The 13,005-nt window shown below is 61.4% G+C and overlaps 2 protein-coding genes across 3 annotated transcripts in view; both read left to right on the top strand.

The window, feature by feature from the left end:
* Positions 1–7,312, top strand: part of WDR62 (WD repeat domain 62) — a 34,389-nt gene extending 27,077 nt beyond the window's left edge. For both annotated transcript variants that reach the window (XM_008249558.4, XM_008249559.4), the window contains exons 21-32: positions 237–289; positions 2,243–2,461; positions 3,476–3,603; positions 3,932–4,035; positions 4,354–4,452; positions 4,672–4,809; positions 5,046–5,160; positions 5,246–5,387; positions 5,468–5,519; positions 5,660–6,325; positions 6,711–6,868; positions 6,962–7,312. In XM_008249558.4, coding sequence (XP_008247780.3) covers positions 237–289; positions 2,243–2,461; positions 3,476–3,603; positions 3,932–4,035; positions 4,354–4,452; positions 4,672–4,809; positions 5,046–5,160; positions 5,246–5,387; positions 5,468–5,519; positions 5,660–6,325; positions 6,711–6,868; positions 6,962–7,225 — 2,138 coding nt within the window. In that variant the 3' untranslated portion in view covers positions 7,226–7,312. The remainder of the gene's footprint in view (positions 1–236; positions 290–2,242; positions 2,462–3,475; positions 3,604–3,931; positions 4,036–4,353; positions 4,453–4,671; positions 4,810–5,045; positions 5,161–5,245; positions 5,388–5,467; positions 5,520–5,659; positions 6,326–6,710; positions 6,869–6,961) is intronic.
* Positions 7,313–11,231: 3,919 nt separating this feature from the next.
* Positions 11,232–12,960, top strand: OVOL3 (ovo like zinc finger 3). The gene is given in 4 exon segments (XM_051836094.2): positions 11,232–11,510; positions 11,513–11,605; positions 12,250–12,451; positions 12,752–12,960. Coding segments are annotated over 4 exon segments (642 nt in total). The 5' UTR covers positions 11,232–11,372.
* The last annotated feature ends 45 nt before the right edge of the window (positions 12,961–13,005 follow it).

A 13,005-nucleotide genomic window follows, 5' to 3' on the forward strand; every position in this document is an offset into this window, starting at 1 on the left:
CCCTACTTTTTGTCAACATTCAGCAGTGTTAAGTATTTTAATCTTGGTCAGGCTTACGAGTACAGCATTATATTCTATTGTTTAAATTTGCATTCCTTGGCAATTAGTGAGGTTGAGCACCTTTCGATCTGTGAGTTCCTGTGCCGCCTCTTTGGGAAGCCGCCCACCTGTGCACGTTGCCCGTTTGTCTGCCAGGCTGTTGGTCCTACTCCCATGGATTCCTTGTGTCTCTCCAGATCCTCGCTGCCTGCTGACTAACGGCAAGCTGCCACTTTGGGCAAAGCGGCTGGTGAGTCTCCTGGGGAGTGGAACGCCTGGGGCGGGCAGAGGAGGGGCCCTGCCCGCACCTTGCTGTCCTCCGGGTCGTCATTCCCTCTCTCCGTCTCTCTGCGGCCGGAGCATGCCATCAGCCCCGCAGCGCCGGCCTGGACAGCTCTGCGCTCATGCGATTCCCACGCACGGTGCCGGGTGCTGTTCTGGTTTTCGGAGGTAGAGCAGTGAGCAGGGCAGGCAGCCCCTCCCTTCACGGCTTACTTGTGATGTCGGAGAGGGACAGTGTCGTGGGAAATATAAGTGCTGCTCAGCATGCTGGGAGCTCATCAACGCTGTGGAAGAAAAAGACTCCGAGAAGCAGAGTGGAGGAGGGCAGTTTTAGGGGAAGAAGAAAGGGTCTTGAGGGAGGAGGACATCTGAGCAGAGCTGGAGCAAGCGAGGCGTGCAGCTCAGGGCACTGCCAAGGCCAGGAGGCAGGACTGTACTGAGAACGTTCCGGGAGGAGCAGGGAGGCTGGGGGTGCCCCCGGGATGGAGTGGGGAGAAGAGCTCCATGAGCTCCCAGGACACGCCCTGTTGTCCTGCCCTACTCCTCCCTGTGCCCCTGGATGAGCTGGGGCCAAGGGAGGCTTGGATCCAACTCAGGGCTGACAGGTGCCGAGGCCGCAGGTGGCAAACACTGAGGGCTGGGGTGGGGAGTGGGGGTGGGAGGCTGCTGCTGTCATCCAGGCGAAGAGGCTGGAGCAGCAAGAAAGGGTGGGATTCTAGGTGGACTTCAGAGGGGAACAGCTGGTTGTGAGGGATAGAGAAGGACCAAGGTGGCCTTAAGATTGAATCAACAATTGTTGGCCCTGGAGAGGAGCCAGCTGGGAGCTGATGGGTTAGAAGCTGGCGGCACACTCTAGGTTTGGAGTTTGTTTCAGGAACGATGTCATATTTCAGGTCCTGGCCTCGGTGCCAGCTCCTCAGGGAAGTCTCCCTCTGCGGGCCAGGTCAGGGCGCCTGGTTCCGCCCACTCAGGCCCTGACATTTCCCTGCCCAGCCCGGGTAACAGCGGGAATGATGTTCGGCAGCTCCGTGGTGCTGAGCCTCTCACTAGGTCAGCCCATTTACACCTCGCCGAGTAGGGCTCTTCTCTCTTTTTAATGATTTATTTGTCTATTTGAAAGAGTTATATAGAGAGAAGAGAGGCAGAGATCTTCCATCTGCCGGTTCACTCCCAAGATGGCTGCAACAGCCAGGACTGGGCAAGGCCAAACCCAGGACTCGGGAGCTTCTTCCGGGTCTCCCAATGGGTGCAGGGGCCCAAGCGCTTGGGTCATCTTCCACTGCTTTTCCCAAGCCATTATCAGGGAGCTGGATTGGAAGAGTAGCAGCCAGGACTCGAACTGGTGCCCATATGGGATACCAGCATTGCAGATGGTGGCTTAACCCGCTATCCACAGCACCGGCCCTTGTAGGGGCTCTTCTTAGCCCCACATCAACTGGGGAAGCTGAGGCCCAGAGTCTTATACCTAGGACTCAGGTGTGAGATTGACCCTGGGTGGGGTGGGCTGGCTCAGAGCCTGTGTCCTCTGCAGTCTGTCCATCCAGAGTGTTGGGAGGAGTAGTGGATTCACAGGACCAGAGCGAGCACACCCATGTTCTGGAAGTGTTTGTCTGGCGGGGCTAACAGGATTTTCAGCTGAAATACGGTGTACAGAACAAGCGAGGAATGAGGGGGCTCAGCAACTGGAAAGAATGGCTGAGGTAGGGGAGCCTTTAGGAAGAGCAGGCCCGGGACAAAAATCAGGAGTTTTCAACACGTTAGCTAATTGAAACGTAGCCGAACGTGCGTGCAGGGACGCAGAGCAGTGCGTGTGCAGTTCAGCCTGAAGTTGTCTGCAAATGGCTGCGGCCTGCGCAGTGTCCGTGGTCCTCACTGGAGCTGGTGAGCAGGGCTGCTGCCTGACCTTCCCCTTTCCCTCAAGCTAGGAGATGACGATGTGGCGGACGGCTCGGCCTTCCACCCCAAGCGCAGCTACCAGCCCCACGGCCGCTGGGCGGAACGGGCTGGCCAGGAGCCCCTCAAGACGATCCTGGATGTGCGGGAGCTGGATTGCTACTTTACCCCCATGAAGGCCGAGAGCCTGGACGACTCCATTCTGGACACGGTGGAGCCACAGAACCTGGCAGGTCTGCTGAGCGAGGTACGGAGCCCGCCCACCCCAGCCCTGCCTGCAGCCTCTGCGCTACGGCTGCCCACCCAGGACGTGGGGCCGGGGGGTCTCTTACTTTGACTCCAGAGGTGTGGAGAGGACAGGACGGGGAGCCCCAGGTCTGTTGCACAGTGAGACCTCCCAGGATAGACCAGGAGCCTTCAGGAAGTAGGTGCTTTGGGTCTAAGAGCATGGCCCTAGAGCAGCCCAGCCCCTCTGTATCTGAGTGAGGGGCATTTGAGTCGATGGAGCCCTGAGCCCTCCCTTTCCTGGCTGTGTGACCTGGAGTAAGAGGCTTTGCCTCTCTGGGCTTTAGGTTCTCCTGTGCCTCAGAGGGCTTCTGCAGGAAGCCAGCACCAGGAGCAGGGCCGGGCCCCAGCAGCTGTAGCTCTGTTGTTTTCCAAGCAGAACTTTTTAGCGCGCTGTGCGGTTTTCTTCTTCATTATGGTGCAAGACAAGGAAACTTCCAAAAGTTTGTCAACAAATGGAATTAAATAGTAAGTTGATTAGGGTGCAAAAAAAAAAAAAAAAAAGGAAGTCCACGCGTAGCTTTTTTCATAATATGCATTTCTGTGCCCTTTCCGAAGCCCCCTTGTCCACATGCAGTAACGCACCGACGAGGCACAGAGCTCGGTGGACTCCCTGGGTGATTCCCATGTATCGACTACCGCGGTCAAAACCGAGTATTTTCTGCCTCCTAGGAGACCCCTGGTGCCCCTCCCCTAGCTCAAGGTAGCCAGTATTCCAGCCTCTCACCTTGGTTTGGCCTGCTCGTTCTTGAACTTGATCTAAGTGGATTCCTAGAGGGTAGAGCCATAGGGCCGACAGTGCAGGGGAAGCACAGGACCAGGTCAGGGAGCAGGGCTCTTGGCACAGGTCCTGGCTCTGTCCGAGGCTGAGGCCCCGGGCAGCTTCCTCCTAGGCCTTAGCTGGCCTAATGCTGGGTGGCCTGCAGAGGCCCGGCTGCACAGCGGCCTCAGGAGGCTGCGCCCCCTCCCCCCACAGTCAGAGAGCCCCCGCGAGGACGGCTGCGGGCAGCGCCCCTTCCTGCCACCACAGAGGGAGCCAGCGGAGGCCAGCGAGCTCTTCATCTACTCCCTGGAGGCAGAGGTGCCAGTCCCGGGGACAGACAGGTGAGTGGCCTCCACACTGCAGGGAGCTGTAGTTGGAGAGAGGAGCCCCCTGCTGAGGGGCGCACAGAGGCCTCTCCCTGGGGCCATGGCATGGAGACCGCCGAGGGAGAGGGCTGAGGCCTGGATGGGCAGGAAGGGGTCACAACTGCAGCCTTGGCTTTGCTGGCTCCAGGTGGGGTGCAGCACGGGAAGGGAGCACAGGGGGAGACGGGAGAAGCCAAGAGAGGGCTCGTGGTCGAGCAGGGTGCTGGTGCCCAGGCTCTGGGTGGGACCAGGTGTTTGCTCGCCAGTGTAAGTCATTCCTCACCCCACTCACGCGGCCTTGCAGCGAGTCCTTCGAGAAGGAGGCCGAGGCAGGGCCTGGAGACCAGCTCGCTGACTCCTACCTCAGGGTCTCTTCCATCAGCTTGAAGGATCAGAGCCCACCCGAGGGTGAGTGTGGAGCAGGCAAGGACCTTCTGACAGTCTGTTCCGCCAGCAGGCTCCTTCCTGGGTACTGATGGTGACCTTGACCCACCTGCCCTAAGAAGACAGACATGGTTCCTGCCATTGCCTGAGGGTTCTGGAGCCCTGCTCCCGCTGAGAACCCAGCTCTGCCCCCTCCTCGCCACGCAACTTCCCTGGCTCAGAAAAATAGGGGTGGCTGCTGTCACTGTCCCCATTCTCCAGATGGGGAAACCGATGCCCACATGCCCTGGCTCACCCGGTGTGGGCACTGGGGGCCTCTGACCCTGTGCTCTGCTTCTGCAGATTCGGGGGAGTCAGACAGTGATGTGGAGTGCAGCCAGGCCTCCCCTCCTCGGCCCGAGCCAGGGCCTCGCTGTGCCGGAACGACGCCCCACTCACGAGGTGAGCAGGGGCCATACAGGGAAGCCCAGGGCCTGGGCCCGGCTGAGGGGTGGGCACAGGCAGCCCTGGCCTGCGCCCACTGAGCCTCAGGTGCCTTGGCCGGATGGCGGCGAGGGCGAGGGCGGGGCGAGTCCCGCTTTCTCCATTGTCGAGTGGCGGCTCCTGTGACGCATGTGACAGCTTCTCTGCCCGCCTTGTCCCCCTCTGTCGCTCTCCCAGGCTGCCCAGGCCCCTCGGAGGAGGAGCTGCCCCGGCCCGAGGGGCCCAGCATGCCCAGCAGCTCCCTGCCCCAGACCCCTGAGCAGGAGAAGTTCCTCCGCCACCACTTCGAGACCCTCACTGACGCCCACCCTGAAGGTAGGGCCACCGCTCTGAGCCCCGCCCGGGCACGTGTGGGCGTCTGGGGCAGGCCTGTCCCCGGGCGGGGCGGGCGAGGCTGGCGCGGGCGAGGCTGGCGCGGGCGGGGAGGGCCGGCTGAGTGCGCAGCTCCTCCCGCCGCTGCCTTTGCCCCGCTGGGTTCCTGTGGAGGCTTGTGGGGCGGGCCTGCTGGCCTGTGAGCGCAGCAACCCTGAGCGCCCTGGGCATCGCCTTAGAGCTCTTCCACGGCTCCCTGGGGGACACGAACGTCCCTGAGGCCGAGGACGTCTTCCTCAACCCCCGGCTGAGCATCTCGGCCCAGTTCCTCTCACGCCTCCAGAAGCCATCCAGGTAGGAGGGCGGAACTCCCAGCCCCGCGGCCGGCACCCGGACAGGCTGGGGGAGCGGCCCCGCCCAGCTGCTTCCCTCCCCACAGGCTCGCCCAGGCCTTCCCTGCCCGGCTGCCCCGCCACCTGGCCAAGTCTCCCGAGGTGAAGCCCACGGACAGCAGGGGGAGCCAGCCCAGAGCCGAGCCCCTGCGAGCAGGTGCTGGCCACGCCTCCCCGGAGGGGAGCACGGTGAGTACTGGAGCCGCCGTCCTCCGGGGCCCGGGGCTCAGAGCCAGGAGCCTGTCCTCACCTCAGAGCTCTGCTTGCAGGTCCGCTGTGGGGAGAAGGCTGCGGAGACCTCGGAGGCCTGGTGCCCACGGAGTGAGTGCCCCCAGCCCCACGTGGACAGCCCTGGGGGCTGCTGGGTGGGGGTGCATTCAGACCCTGTCACCACCCTGAGGGGATGCTGTCCATGCACTCTGCGACTGGGGGCTGAGCACGCGCCTCTACTTCCTTTTCAGCCTCCTGCCTCACCTGCCCGGCTCCCTGTGTCCCTTCCTCCCCAGTGCCTCCCACAGACAGGAAGCCGCCGACACCCACATCCGTACCTCCCCCCGGCCTGGCTCCGGGTGTCCACACCCCCTCCACCTGTTCCTACATGGAGGCCACTGCCAGCTTCCATGCCAAGATGTCACGCAGCATCTCCCTGGAGGACAGTGAAGGCTCTGTTGTGGCTGAGCTGGCCAGGGCCCTCAGAAGGCCCTCATCTGTGGGGGAGCTGGCCTCCCTGGGCCAGGAGCTCCACCCCATCACCGCCACAGCGACACCCAGTTCTGGCAGCGAGAGCCAAGGGCCCACCCTCCCCTCCCAGGGCAACCACGAGGCCCGGGCCAACCTGAGACTGACCCTGCCAAGTGTCTGTGACAGGCTCCTGTTGTCCCCACCCCCTCTGGAGTCACCCACACGTGTCTGGTCCCAGAAGCCCACGGAAGCCCAGCCCTGTGTCACGGCCCCAGCACCTGGCCCCATGGATAATAATGTCCCAAGACCCCACCACTCTGCCTTTCTCACAAGGCTCCCAGCTCCTGAGCCCCTCAACTCTCCTGCCCACCCCAACAGCCCCCAGTTTCCAGAGGCCAGGCCTGGAGTCCCTAGTTGCACTGCTTCCTTCCTGGAGCCCACCCCTGGTGAGTACCACGTGGGGACAGTCCCCTGAGCTCAGTGCCAGAGGTGGACACTTGCTCTGGCCCAGGACTGGCGCCATGCATTCCTTTGCGGGTTTACTTAAATATTCAATGAGCACTTCATGTATGTCAGGCATTGGGGACATGGTGGTAAATGAGACTACAGAGAACTGACATCGTAGCTAGGGGCAGCGCCCAGGCAGAACCAGAGTGTCACATGCATCACAAAGTGATTTGGCCACAGGAGAAACAGAGGGGAGGCAGGGGCCTTGGGGCGTGAAGGGCGTGCTGCGGACCGACCGCTGTCAGAGTTGGCCCAGCCCCCAGACCCCTCTGCAACCAGCCAGGAAGAACAAATGTCTGGCCTGTTCTTCCTCTCCACCTGCAGGTGCACTCAGCCTGATCCGGGGCAGCCCTGGCCACTGCGGGGAGCTGGGGCTGCCGGCTGAAGTCCCGCCCCCAGTGCCCCTTGAGCTGACCAGCGTGGGGAGTGTCGTGCGCAGGCTGCAGACTGCCTTCCAAGAAGCCCTGGGCCTTTACCACACGGTAAGCCAGGCCCGAGGCAGGGAAAGGGGTGAAGGGGGTCCCTTGGGCCTGCCTGGCCTGGGTGGACCCTGACCCGATCGGCGTCCCTTGCAGTTGGTCTCCAGCAACCAGATGGGGGCCGAGCGGCGGCAGGCACAGACCGAGCTGGCGTCCACCTTCCTTTGGATCCACAGCCAGCTGGAGGCCACCGACTGGCTAGTTGGGACCGACATGGCCCCCGCCCAGGCCCTGCCCAGCCCAGCGCCCCCCTCCCCACCTCCGCTGTGCCCGCTGGCCAGCCCAGACTTGCACACCCTGCTAGAACACTACTCGGAACTGCTGGTACAGGCCGTGCGGAGGAAGGCGCGGGGGTACTGAGGGCCGGCAGCACCCCCTCCCCCACACCTCTGCTGTGTTTGAAGAAATAGGTATTTTAAGAATTAAACTGACAGGCTTGGAGCAGTAGTTTGTAGTGCCTACCCTGGCCCATCCACAAACTGGTAGAGAGCTATGTTCAGGAGACTCAGGTTTGCCCCAGGGCCTGGCCTCCCACCTCACCCAGCCCCACCCCATGGGGCTGCCACTGGAGGGGGTAGATGGTTGTGTGTGGTCTTTGACCAGTGGGGCCAGCTGTCCCCCAAGGAGGGGCCAGCCCTTCTTGCTTTGAACCCACTGGAGGCCCCATCCACGGCAGGAGAAACTGACAGTCCGGCTGGAGGCCCGGGCCATCCCGCAGCTGGGACCAGTAACTGACCTCAGCGGGAAGGCTGCATCCAGCCTCGTCCCGTGAACTCCCAGCACTGGTGCCAGCTCCCCTAGGTAGCAGGCGTCCTCCACGTGGTGTGTCTGCTGAGAAAGTGGGTTTGTGACCAAGTCCCTACACAAGGGACGCTGGCAGGGGCAGGCCCTCCCCCCCCCCCCCCGCTCCCAGCTTGCTGTGATGTGTGCACTCCACTCTGATCTGTGCGGTGGCCCAGCTGTGTCCTGGCCCAGAGCTGAGACACCTGTTAGCCTGGGGGCACAGCTGGGCCTTGTGTCATGAGGACATGAACACATCAGGACCACAGAAGGCCCAAGCTGCAGGGACGAGTGTGCCTCTTAGTTCACAGCCTCACAATTACAACATGGCTGCTGTGGCACCCAGCAGCGCAACCTCACCCAACTAGGAGCAAAGGCATGAAGCAAGGCACCCACCATGGTGACGGGAAGTCTTCCCAGAGGCCTTGGCGCTTTGCCATGGGACCCTCTGCTGTCCAAGGCGTGTTTGCAAGACAGGGCTGGGTTCTGGAGCAGAAGGGAACAGGGCTGGTAGGTAGGATGCAGCTAGTGTGGCGCTGCCCCCTTCAAAGCCAAGCTCCTGAGCCCTGAGTGTGCTCAGACCTCCTGGGGAGACAGTGCTGCTGGGGCTGGAGGGCGTGCTTGCCATCGGGGGACCCGCAGAGCGCCAGCAGGAAGAGGAGCGTGCCTGTGTTCCAGGGAGACAGCTTGCAAAGCAGTGGGCAGGACTAGGGAATCACCAGGCCGGTACAGTCCCTGCTGACTTCCCTGGGACTGCTGCCAGAGCGGGGCTCTTACCACCCTGGGCCGCAGGTGCAAAGCGAAAACCAGAAAGGCAGGGCCCTGGGAGAGGAGCTCTGGCTCTGGCAGCCCCACTAGGGGGAGCTGGGGACTCAACACCCTGAGCTTGTTACTGCCCTGTCGTCCAACTCCTACCAGAAGCCAGAGGGTACTGGAGCCCTGGTCACGCAGCCCACCAGGTCCAGGCCGTGGAGCAGGGCGAGACAGAACAGAGAGGCATCTGGGGGCAAATGACACCTAGCACCAGTGCCCCCCGGAGACGTACCGGTGGGCATGGGGACAGGACAACCGAGGAAACAGTCTCCCCACACGCTGGCCAGGCTCTCCCTTCACACCAGCGTCTGCCAGACCTGCTCCGGCCACAGCAGCCGTGGCTGCAGGGCCTCCCTTCAACCCCCAGTTACAGATGGGCCCGCTGAGGCCGGGGCACTGCCTAGCCGTCCCCTGGCCGCATGGAGGCCGCGGCCTTCTCACGTGAACTTTGAGTACAAACTGCTGAGTGGGAGGCGACAGCCTGTTCTGCATCTCAGCACTGTGGCCCTTAGCTTCCTGCCGCGGGTCAGCTGCACTGATTCTCAGGGACCGGAGGGACGTGAGGAAATGCTCCCTCTCACTGCCAAGACTTTGTTCCCGCCTGAATACCCTTCCCTTTCACCGAAAATCGCATCTTCCTGTTTCAAGATTGAAAGACAGGGGCTGGCACTGTGGCACATCAGGTAAAGCCACTGCCTGCAGTGCCGCCATCCCATATGGGCGCCGGTTCAAGTCCTGGCTGCTCCTCTTCAGTCCAGCTCTCTGCTGGGAAAGTAGTGGAAGATGGCCCCTGCACCCATGTGGGAGACCTGGAAGAAGCTCCTGGCTCCTGCCTTCAGATCAGGACAGCTCCGGCCGTTGTGTCCATTTGGGGAATGAACCAGCGGATGGAAGACCTCTCTCTTTCTGCCTCTTCTGCTCTGTACTGCTGCCTTTCAAATAAATAAAAACACTCAAAAAATTTTTTTAAAAAGACATTTTAAAAAAGAAAAAGGAGAAAAAAATTTTTAAAAAGAAGATTGAAAGGCAGAGTTAAGAGAGAGAGAAAGCTTCCATCTGCTGTCTCAGTTCCCATATGGTTGCAATGGCCAGGCTGAAGCCAGGAGCCAGGAAGTCCATCTGGGTCTCCCACATGGGTGGCAGGGTCCCAAGCACCTGGGCCATCTTGTGCTGCTTTCCCAGAAGCATTAGCAGGGAGTTGGATTGGAAGTGGAACAGCCAGGGCTCTAACTGGTGCTCATGGGATGCTGGTGTCACGGGTGGTGGCTTTACCCGCTGTGCCACAATGCCAGTGCCTTCCCGTTCACTGTTGATCATTCTGGGTTGCCATTGGTGTGTCTTTCCTTTGGACTTGGGTATTCATTTTTGGTGCCGAGTTAAGCCTGGCCTGCAGTTGGAGCTTAGAATATTGCTGGGTATGGGGCCTGTGCTGTGGCATAGTAGGTTAAGTCTCCACCTGCGGTGCCAGCGTCCCATATGGGCATTGGTTCAAGTCCCAGCTGCTCTTCTTATGATCCAGCTCTCTGCTGTGGCCTGGGAAAGCAGTGGGAGGTGGCCCAAGTGCCTGGGCCCCTGCACCCACATGGGAGACCTGGAAGAAGATCCTGGCTCCTGGCTTCAGATCGGTCCAATTTTTGCCATTGTGGCCATTTGGGGAGTGAACCAGTGGATGGAAGACTTCTTTCTCTCTGCCTCTGCCTCTGAGTAACTCTTTCAAATAAATAAATAAAAATTTTAAAAAGAAAATATTCTTGGGTAAATAAATGAGATAAAATAACTACCTGGGAGTGTTCCAGACCCATAACCCTAGTTAAGAGATTAGACAATGGGCCGGCACCGTGGCTCAATAGGCTAATCCTCCGCCTGCGGTGCTGGCACCCCAGGTTCTAGTCCCGGTCGGGGCGCCGGATTCTGTTCCGGTTGCTCCTCTTCCAGTCCAGCTCTCTGCTGTGGCCCGGGAAGGCAGTGGAGGATGGCCCAAGTGCTTGGGCCCTGCACCCGCATGGAAGACCAGGAGAAGCACCTGGCTCCTGGCTTCAGATCAGCGTGGTGCGCTGGCCATGGTGGCCATTTGGGGGTGAACCAACAGAAGGAAGACCTTTCTCTCTGTCTCTCACTCTCACTGTCCACTCTGCCTGTCAAAAAAATAATAATTAAAAAAGAGATCAGACAATGGCCAATCTAGAAGAAAACCTGGCCAGAGTGCTGGGGTGGGATCGCAGGAGCCCTGGCTGTCAGGAGACTGACTTCCTTTACTTTCCAGACTATGGGAGATGGGAAGAGTGGTGTCCCAGGCAGTCACTAAAGGTCAGGCTATTAACCTGATTTTAACACCTACTGCACTTGAACCATGCTTCTGGCTGAACATCAGCCCCAGACATCTGAGGATCGGAGAGATGGCGTCTCCTGCCTGAAGGTGCACAGCCTGGTCCCTCCCTGTGGACCCACTGTCCCTGCACCACCCTGCCCCTCCTTCCCCAGACAGCTGCTGGATTTGAATAGCCAAGCAGGCTGCTGGATGTCCGGTAGTGACTGATTTGCCTGGCAAACAGAGCCCTAAGTCCCTTGCCTTAATTCCATGGGGACGCTCACTCCCCCTGGGCCTACCTCCTCTCCCCATCGCCTCTTGCTTGACCCTCCTTGGGGGTCTCAGTGCTTGTCTGCCCCTGGAGGCTGAGAGGTCCTGCAGGAACTTGGCCCAGGAGAGGAGTGGCTGGCCCAGGGCAGAGGTAACCAGGCCAGCTCCGGCTGCTCCCTGGTCTTGTCACGAAATTTGCATGAAGAGAATGAGGCTCCTCCGGGCTTTCCCCTCCCTTCCCACCTGGGATAGGTCTCTTGGGAGCTGAGGGCCAACAGCAGGTGCAGGGGGCAGCCCTGTGCATGTGTGTGGAGCCATCGCACCATTCCCGAGGTGATGCCCCGAGCCTTCCTGGTCAGGAGTCGACGCCCGCAGCCACCCAACTGGGGCCACCTGCCTGACCAGCTCCGGGGAGATGCCTACATCCCAGGTGGGCCCCTCACTGGGCCTGGAGGTGAGGGGCAGGGGAGACGCAAAGCATCACCGTCTGGCTTCTCTCCTCAGCCTGCAGCAGCCGGGGTGGGCCACCCACACCCCAGTCCTCCAGCCTCGGGGACTCCTGGGCAGCGGTGAGTCTGCAGCTGGGCCCCAGCGTAGGACTCAGTTTCCTCCTGCCCACTCAGCCTCACCCAGTGCTGCCCGCCCTTGCCCCTCACTCCCCGGCCCCCCATGGCCCTCCCGCTGCTTCTCTAGCAGTGAGCTCGCTGGAAGGTCGTATTCCAAGCCCTGTCTTCCCACCGCGGGGGTGGGGCGGTGAGACAGTCGCAGCCTCTGTCCCGAGGGACATCTCCATCCAGTGTCCAGTAGGGCAGGACAGGATCCAAGGAGGAGGGGGCAATGTGCTGTCAACACCGGCCAAGGCTAGATCAGCATTTGCCGGAATGCAGATGTGGACCTGAACATTTCAGTGGTCGCTGAGAAGCAGGCGCCATTCCAGGCAGGCACGGTGTATTTACCGGGAAGACACAAACTCACTCCTGTGTGGAGCTTTTATTCTACCGGGGCAGGGAAGTATAGAGGATAATGGTACTTGCTATGGAGAAATAGTTATGGTAAGCGCCATGGGGGTTGGCCAAGAGGAGGCGTGCAGAGCGGGTGACACGCGCACACACTAACCCCAGGCTCAGGGCACTCTGTCAGTACACGTTTGTGCAGGAACGAAGGGTGAGGAGGGTCCAGCCTGGGGGGCTGCTAACGCGTGTCCCCCTGGAAGCCCACACAGGGCACCCTGGCCTCTGCTCCCAGGGGCCCCGGGACACTCGGCTGCCCGCTCTGCCCCAAGGCCTTCCCGCTGCAACGCATGCTGACGCGCCACCTCAAGTGCCACAGCCCGGCCCGCCGCCACGTGTGCCGCTGCTGCGGCAAAGGCTTCCACGACGCCTTCGACCTCAAGCGCCACATGAGGACTCACACTGGTGAGCCACAGCGCGGACCGAGCGGGGCTGGCGGGCCCCAGGCGGGGCAGAATGACACGGAGGGAGGTGCCGGTGCGCCCTGCACCCCGGCAGGTGTACGGCGGGAAGACAGGTGCTGCTGACAGGACTTGGGGCCCGGATGGGAGGGGTGTAAGGAACCCCCCAGGGGAGGGCACACTGGTGGGGGGGGGCGAGGTCAGCAGGTCCGGCCCCGCATGCCCCGCCTGGGGGCAGCAGACGGCGGCTGGCAGGCATCCTCGTCTGGAGGCCACGGTCCCCCTCTGCTTCCCGTCCGCACAGGGATCCGGCCATTCCGCTGCGGAGCCTGTGGGAAGGCATTTACGCAGCGCTGCTCCCTCGAAGCTCACCTCGCCAAGGTGCACGGGCAGCCAGCCAGCTACGCCTACCGCGAGCGCCGCGAGAAGCTGCACGTGTGCGAGGACTGCGGCTTCACCAGCTCGAGGCCCGACGCCTACGCGCAGCACCGCGCCCTGCACCGCCCCGCCTGAGCCGCTCGGCTCAGCCATCCCAGCCACGAGGCAAATAAACACAGG

This window comes from Oryctolagus cuniculus, chromosome 18 (genome assembly GCF_964237555.1).
Source record: "Oryctolagus cuniculus chromosome 18, mOryCun1.1, whole genome shotgun sequence".
Taxonomy (NCBI): domain Eukaryota; kingdom Metazoa; phylum Chordata; class Mammalia; order Lagomorpha; family Leporidae; genus Oryctolagus; species Oryctolagus cuniculus.